This window comes from Nicotiana tabacum, chromosome 3 (genome assembly GCF_000715075.1).
Source record: "Nicotiana tabacum cultivar K326 chromosome 3, ASM71507v2, whole genome shotgun sequence".
Classification (NCBI taxonomy): domain Eukaryota; kingdom Viridiplantae; phylum Streptophyta; class Magnoliopsida; order Solanales; family Solanaceae; genus Nicotiana; species Nicotiana tabacum.
Window position 1 is genome coordinate 73,656,099 of NC_134082.1, and position 7,484 is coordinate 73,663,582.

The 7,484-nt window shown below is 33.3% G+C and overlaps 1 protein-coding gene across 1 annotated transcript; it reads left to right on the forward strand.

The window, feature by feature from the left end:
• The first annotated feature begins 1,962 nt into the window (after nt 1-1,962).
• LOC107766231 (uncharacterized) lies at nt 1,963-5,646 on the forward strand. The gene is made up of 5 exons (XM_016584980.2): nt 1,963-2,493; nt 3,082-3,374; nt 3,871-4,482; nt 4,585-4,714; nt 4,799-5,646. Exons 1-3 carry the CDS (start codon nt 2,481-2,483, stop codon nt 4,426-4,428), a joined length of 864 nt encoding a protein of 287 aa, XP_016440466.1. The 5' UTR covers nt 1,963-2,480; the 3' UTR covers nt 4,429-4,482; nt 4,585-4,714; nt 4,799-5,646.
• The last annotated feature ends 1,838 nt before the right edge of the window (nt 5,647-7,484 follow it).

The following is a 7,484-nucleotide window of genomic DNA, read 5'->3' on the forward strand; positions in this document are numbered from 1 at the left end:
ATACCACACACCATCTCATCCAAATCCTCCCAGAATTTCCTTTTGACTTCCTCATCCAAGCTTGTTTGGGGTGTGTACACACTGATTATGTTCAAAGTAAATCCACCAACAATTAGCTTAATACTCATCAGCCTATCTCTAACTATCCTAACCTCTGCCACTAATTTCCGGAGGTTCTTATCAACCAAAATACCAACCCCGTTTCTTCCCCCTGCGCTCCCAGAATACCATAGTTTAAACTCGTCTGCATCTCGCGCCTTACCTCTTATCCATCTAGTCTCCTGGACACAAGCTATATTAATATTCCTCTTTTAGAGAATCTTCACTAATTCTATGGACTTCCTAGTTAAAGTTCCTATTTTTCAAGACCCAATTCTCAGCATGGTGGCTCCCTTAGACCTCTTACCCTCCAGCACCCAATCCTCCGCAATGACTCCCCTCCCCTCTTGACGACAAGACCTTACCCTATCATCGTTCACCAAAGCTACTATAATCTAAGGGACACTACACAGGCACTACCCTAAAATAAGCGACAAATTTACAAATAAAAAAATCAACAAAATATAATCTATAACTAAAAGGCACAAAAACAGGCGCGCGTGTTAAAATTCATGAACTAAAGGGAATATATCCTACAACTAGCAGTCACAAAAACAAGCAGAACTACTATACTATAAACTAGATAAGTGGTATAGTGAAAGCACAAACAAACAAGCAAAGGTTCAAGATAAAATTATAAATGGTAATCAAAGTTCTTGCTAATGTAATTAGTAATAGTGAATAAGGACAAGATCAAATAAGCAAGAAATAAGATATTATTAATGGTAAAATAGCAAATTATCAAGATAAAGAAGAAACGATAAAACCTGGTTTGCTACGCCTGAAGATCTGTTGTCAGAAGCAATAGAAATTTGTCGTTCATTCTTGAGCCTCAATCCCTGGAAGGAAACGCACGCGCCGGAAAACTTGATGGACAAAGGCACATGTGGTTGGATCTTCTCTAGAAGGTTGACTGATTTCGACTTGGGTCTGCCGCTATGTCCCCACACAAATGCAGGATGCGATGGGGAGGGGAATAGAGGGAGAGCAACACAGTATTGACTCCTACCAATCACCGGAGAGAGAAGAGAAGAAGACGGGAAGAATGGGGAAGAAGAGAAAGAGATAAAGAAAGAGATAAGGTTGGAGAAATCAAGAGAGGGAGGAGAACTTAAGGTTAGAGGCCTTACTTGTGTTGTCGATAGTAATTGTTGAAGATAGTGGTGAAGGTAGACGGTGTTAGAGAGAGAGAGTAAGAGAAAGACCAACCTTTTGGAAAAGTCTACATGCTAAACTTTTCTCTAGCTTCTTTATGCCTTTTCTTAATATATATATTATAAGTGTGAAGACTTTTAGGTAAAGTTGATTTACTAAAATATCCATAGAAAGTTGGATGATTGTAGATATGTGATTTTTGACCCTCCCCAAGATTTTTCATATTTTAGCACGTAAATATTTAATTTAGGCCTAATATAGCTATTTTAACTCATTTTACTCTTTACTTTTATTTTATTACAAGAAAACAAAAATTACAAAAAAAAGATTCATTAATGTTTTGTAGTCATTTTTAATCTTGAAAAAATACCAAAAAAAAATAGTTTTGTTTTAATGGTCAGTCTTATTTTAATAATTATTTTTACTTAAGTAGAGCTAATAAATATTTTTGATAATACTTTTAGTTAATTAAGCTAATTTTAAACATAGCTAGTCATAAAGGCCCAAGTTTCTAGCTCATTCCTTAAGCTCAATATCCAATACCTATTAAGCTAATCCTAGGGACCTTTCTAGACTCTTCTTTAGAACAAAAAATAAATAAAAAGACCCTAAGGACTTAACACAAAAAGACCTAGGGACTAATTGGCAAAATACACAAAAATACACATTAGACCTAGACTCTACAATAAAGAAGGGATAGCGGTAACGCCTAAAAAGAGAGACGGATACACTTTAATGGGGGAGGGGCCACAATTCTCAAAATCCAAGAGCGCCCCCTGAAGCTTGGTCTCCTTCACACCCTCATACCTATCGACGGAGCTCTTTCTTCTTAACCACACCCCAAAGAGACCCGCCGTTCTTCAACCAGACCCCACCCCCGAGTCATCTCCTTCGTCGAACCTCCAGCGACCACTCCCTGAACCGGATCTAGCCGTTGTTTCTCATCCAGTCGAACGAACCTCAAAACATAATAGACCTAGCAGCTATAGACAAATAGAAGCTGTTGCTTCTTCTTCATAAAACCAACAGACCATTCTTCCAAAAAACGCACAAACAGCGTCACGCGCACGAACAGATTTTCGAAACGTAGAGTTTAACTGAAGTTGAGAATCGTTTTTGAGTTCGAATCCATTGTCAGTTGCCGTTGAGGTTCGAGGTCGGGGTTAATAGCTCATTTTTGGTTTGCTGCTTTGGAAACTCTCTTCGTCGATTCGTCGTCGAAGAATATGCAGCAACGAGGTTTAGCTCTTTTCATTCTTTATGGATCAATAGCTTTACATTATATTTGGATATGTTTGAATCTACATGGATCTGTTTAATCTTGGTTGGTTTCCTTGTTTAGTTTATTCAATTTTTGCATTTCTTTTTCTTTGAACCAAGCTTTACAGATCGGTCCATGAACTTTGCATTTTTTGTTGCATTTGATTGGGTTTAAATTGCTCTTTCTAAAATCAGATGTTGGCATATCTTCTTTGTTCGATTAGTTATGTGTGCTACTTATTTTTTCTTTGAGTTTCCTTAGTGAAATTATGTTGTCGAGTTGCTGCTTGTACTTGAAGATGAATAGAACAATAGATGGCCATTTGGTTTTGGTTTATGCTCAGAGGAAATTGACTGATTTCAAATAGCCATTTTGTCGCGTTGTATTTGGAAGTTGATTAGTTTTATCAAAATTAAACCCACGGGTACAAAGAAAGAGCAGATAGTGGTCCAGATGAGACTGATCTTACAGCTGATAGTGATATTGATTCTTTAATTAGAAAATAGATGATGTGACATGGTCGCCACAGTCCAGTCAAAATATTTTGCAAAATAATGTACTTGCAGTCTCTCAGGGAAGTGGAACAGATGCTGTAACAGGAGGTACAGATGTTAAAGCCATTTTTCGCGATATTGAAAAGGGGAATATAACTTTGGATTCACCTGAAGTGGAACAAGGTATTCCTATATTAAATGTGAATGCAACATCTGGAGCAAAGGAAAGGGAACCTGAGACTGGTCTGGCAACTCTTCCTGAAATGTGCATCCAAGAAAGTAAAGGTAATTTGGATGGAATTGGAAGGAAGTTGAATGAAAAAGAACCTCTTGTTGTTCATGAAATTATTGAAAAGATTCAGCAGGTTAGTGTGCGCAGGCTTGTTTCCCTGTTTATTATACTGGAAATCTGTCCTGGGAATGATTGCTTTCCAGTATGTTATACTGGATGATTATTATATTATAGATTTGTTTGATTCCAGTATATTTTACAGGAAGTTTACCGTTTTGTAAGGTTGTTGTCCAGTATATTATACTGGATAAGTTCTGTTTATACCCTGTGTAAGTTCTGTTGTCCAGACTAGAAATTATTTTCACTTGTTATTAATTTTTTGAATCATTAATTGTCTTTTTCTTTTATAATATGCCTTTTGATTATTTTTCTTCTTTATACCCCGAGTATTTGCTTCTGGAGTTTCCCGCCATCTAATTCATTTCATCCAGTATATTATACTGGAAGACTGGCATCTCTAGGCTGTTTTTGTCTAGTAAATTATACTGGATAAGTATAATATATTTCATTTCATTATGTTTTTCAGTTCTAATAATCTCTCCATTTGTTTTTTGTTTTTTTTTAAGCAGGGAAAATTGTATACTAGAAAAAGAAAGAGGAAATCTGTGGATTCGTGCCCTAATTTTAATATTTTGACTCAGTCAAGTCAATCAAGTTATAATGTGTTTGATCATGAACCTACTATTGATCGCACCCCTGCTGAACAATCTGTTGTTGCTGATATGCAAAATAGTGATTCTGATAAAAAGATTGTTTTATATTCAAGTGGGGATGAGGGAGTTTATGTTTCTCCTCTTAAAATTGCTAAGTTTGTTTCTCAACTGGATGATAATTCTGATCAGCAGACCACATTGAAACCTGAAATAAAAAATATGGAGGTAGGAGGTGAAAATGAAAAACTAAATTTTGCCTCCTATAAAGGAAAAGAAGTGTCAGGAGGACAAGTACAACAGATTGCACAAAGTGCTTATGTAGAAGAAGAATTGCTTGGTAGAGGAAAAAGAATTCGTAATGCCAGTTGGCATTTAAAATCTCCATATAAGGGAACAAGTAAAGGTATGAATTGGAGTTCAAAATATGTCCGAAGATGTTGCTGGCATTATCGGAAAAAAAATCAAATCTTCTGAGGATAATTTTGTAGCATATTTAAATGAAAACAAGAGAAGAGGTCGTCTACCAAAGTGAGTTTTGATATTTAGCTTATTCTATTTTTATTTGATATATATGTTATTAAAATTTCTCTTTTATTTTGTTTTTAATATTTGTTCTATCTTTTTTTTTAGGGGTGTAACTGATATTTACAAAACAGATCCTGTACTGCAACAAAATCCATATGATCTTTACAATGAGAAAGCTAAATCAAGAATGTTCTTTAAAGAGATTGGCGATGATAAGTATACTTTAACTGATGTGGTATGTATATATCTTTTACATTGTGAACGTTTGATTTTATTTTATATTATATTTGACATATATTTATTTTTGTTTTATATTCAGCACATAGATGTTTTATTATATTATATGAGGAAGAAACATATATATCACATCAATGAGTATCCATTTGCCTCAACAACAACAGATGTGGACTTTAATGACACTTTGGATTTGCATATAGTGACTGGAAGCGTCGTCCAGAAGGCTGGACTGAGTTTGAATTTTGGAATGTGGGATTTGGATTTGGGCTTTGTCAGTATATATTGGGTGAGAATCGTAGATGTGGGATTTCATGGTCATCTGTTGAAAATATTTTCTGTCCGATTCGACTTCCTGCTCCAATGGTAAATGGTGAAATTCGCTTAAATTATTGCACTCATTAATACCTGGCAGTTTTATACTTGAATGAGAAGACCATAGATGTATATGATTCGGTTTACGAGGGCTATAAGTATGATGTTATAAAGACGCAGCTTCTTTATTATCAGCATTTCATTCCTGTGGTTATGGAGTGTTGTAAATTTGGTGACTTGCATCCTATATTTGAGCATGTGTATGAACCATTTGATGTTCGCTGGAAAGAATCACCAAAACAGATAGGAAACACAAGTTGTGGTGCATTTGTTATAAGATATGTTGATATGTTGATGCAGGGTAAAGATGTTAAGACAATTGTGCCCAATACAATTAAATATTATCGGGAGTATCATGGTTTTTGTCTATGGGGACAGGCAGAATGGAAACACAAATCAGGGTATGAAACTCCTCCAGAGATGGTTGGTGATGAATATGGAGATAATGGAAATAACTTTTGTAAATATCCTTTAGCATATGGCAGTCCTCAAGTGTAAATACCTTGATAAACATAGTTTTTTGCATTATATATTAAACATGAATACTTTGTTGATATATATGCAGATTTTATAATTTGAATTTAAAATGTTTTGCTTCCTGTATATTATGCTGGAGAATCTAATATATGAAAGAATATCATCCAGTAATTTTTATGGAATTCTAGCTTGTATTTTTTATATTATGCTGGAGAATCTAATATGTGAAAGAATATCATCCAGTAATTTCCTGTAAATTATGCTGGAGATATGTCATATTTAATATATTTTTGGTTGCTTCTTGTAAATTCAGATTTTTACCCCTATAATAATCCAAATTTTTTTACCCTAAATTCGGCCAATTTTGGTTACTCTCCTATAAATTATTATAGAAATGCTACTTATGAAGGCATAGAAGCCAGTATATTATCATATGGAGAAGTTGAAAATTGTGAAAACTTGGTATCTAGAAAAATTTACTGGAATTAAATAATTTAATATTTTATTTGTTGTATATTACACTGGAGTTATATAATGTTAAATCACTGTGTCCCGTATTTAATACTAGACGTGAATAATGCAAATTTTTTATCCTAAATTCGTCAAAATTTGGTTACTCCCTATAAATTATGCTGGAAATGCTACTTATGAAGGGATATAAGCCAGTATATTATAATGGAGAAGTGAAAAATAGTGGAAATTTGGTATCTAGAATAATTTACTATAATTAAATAATTTAGTATTTTATTTCCTGTATATTACACGAGAGTATATAATGTTAAACCACTGTATCCCGTATTTAATACTGGACGTGAATAATGCAGATTTTTTATCCTAAATTCGTCAAATTTTGTTTACTCCCTATAAATTATGCTGGAAATTCTTCTCATGAAGGGATATAAGCCAGTATATTATAATGGAGAAGTGAAAAATAGTGAAAACTGGGTAATTAGAACAATTTACTGGAATTAAGTAATTTAATATTTTATTCCCTATATATTACACTGGAGTTATATATACTTATAAACATATTGTCCTGTATTTAATAATGGACGTGAATAATTCAAATTATTTTAACCTAAAATTGTCCAATTTTGGTTAATCCCTATTAAATATGGTGGAAACGCTACTTATGAAAAGATATAAACCAGTATATTATGACGGAGAAGTAAAAAATAGTGGAAACTTGGTATCTAGAATAATTTACTGGAATTAAATAATTTAATATTTTATTTCCTGTATATTACACTGGAGTTATATATTGTTAAACTATTGTGTCCCATATTTAATACTGGACATGAATAATGCAGATTTTTTTATCTTAGATTCGTCAAATTTTGGTCATTGTCTATATATTATGCTGGAAATGTTATTCATGAAGGGATATAAGACAGTATATTACGATGGAGAAGTGGAAAATAGTTAAAATTTGGTAATTAAAATAATTTACTGGAATTAAATAATTTAATATTTTATTCCCTGTGTATTACACTGGAATTATATATTGTTAAACCACTTTGCCCCGTATTTAATTCTTGACGTGAATAATGCAGAATTTTTGTATAATTTTCTTGAAAACTTTTTGATACTATGTCGATCGTATTCCATAATATCAGATACATAAAAGAAATATTACAAAAAACAATCACACATAAACATAGTAGAAGATAAAGAGCACCCAATGACAAAAACATAGAACAAAAACATAAAAAAGGGATTAAGCAATACTAAGAATCATCTGTATCATCAGAATAATACTCCTCAATTTCTTGATATATCTCATCATCATCCGAATCAGAGATAATGATAGGATACCCGGGCAAAATACCACAAAGTCTCACGAGATCATTCTTCAACCTGTTGAAATCATGACGCAACTGATTTTGTTCAATTTTTATTTTGTCCATAAGATGAGGAAG

Bases quoted from the DNA above. Each gene is read 5' to 3' on its own strand.
- LOC107766231 (XM_016584980.2), top strand. The intron at 3,375-3,870 runs GTTAGTGTGCGC...TTTTTTAAGCAG, and splicing joins TTATTGAAAAGATTCAGCAG to GGAAAATTGTATACTAGAAA.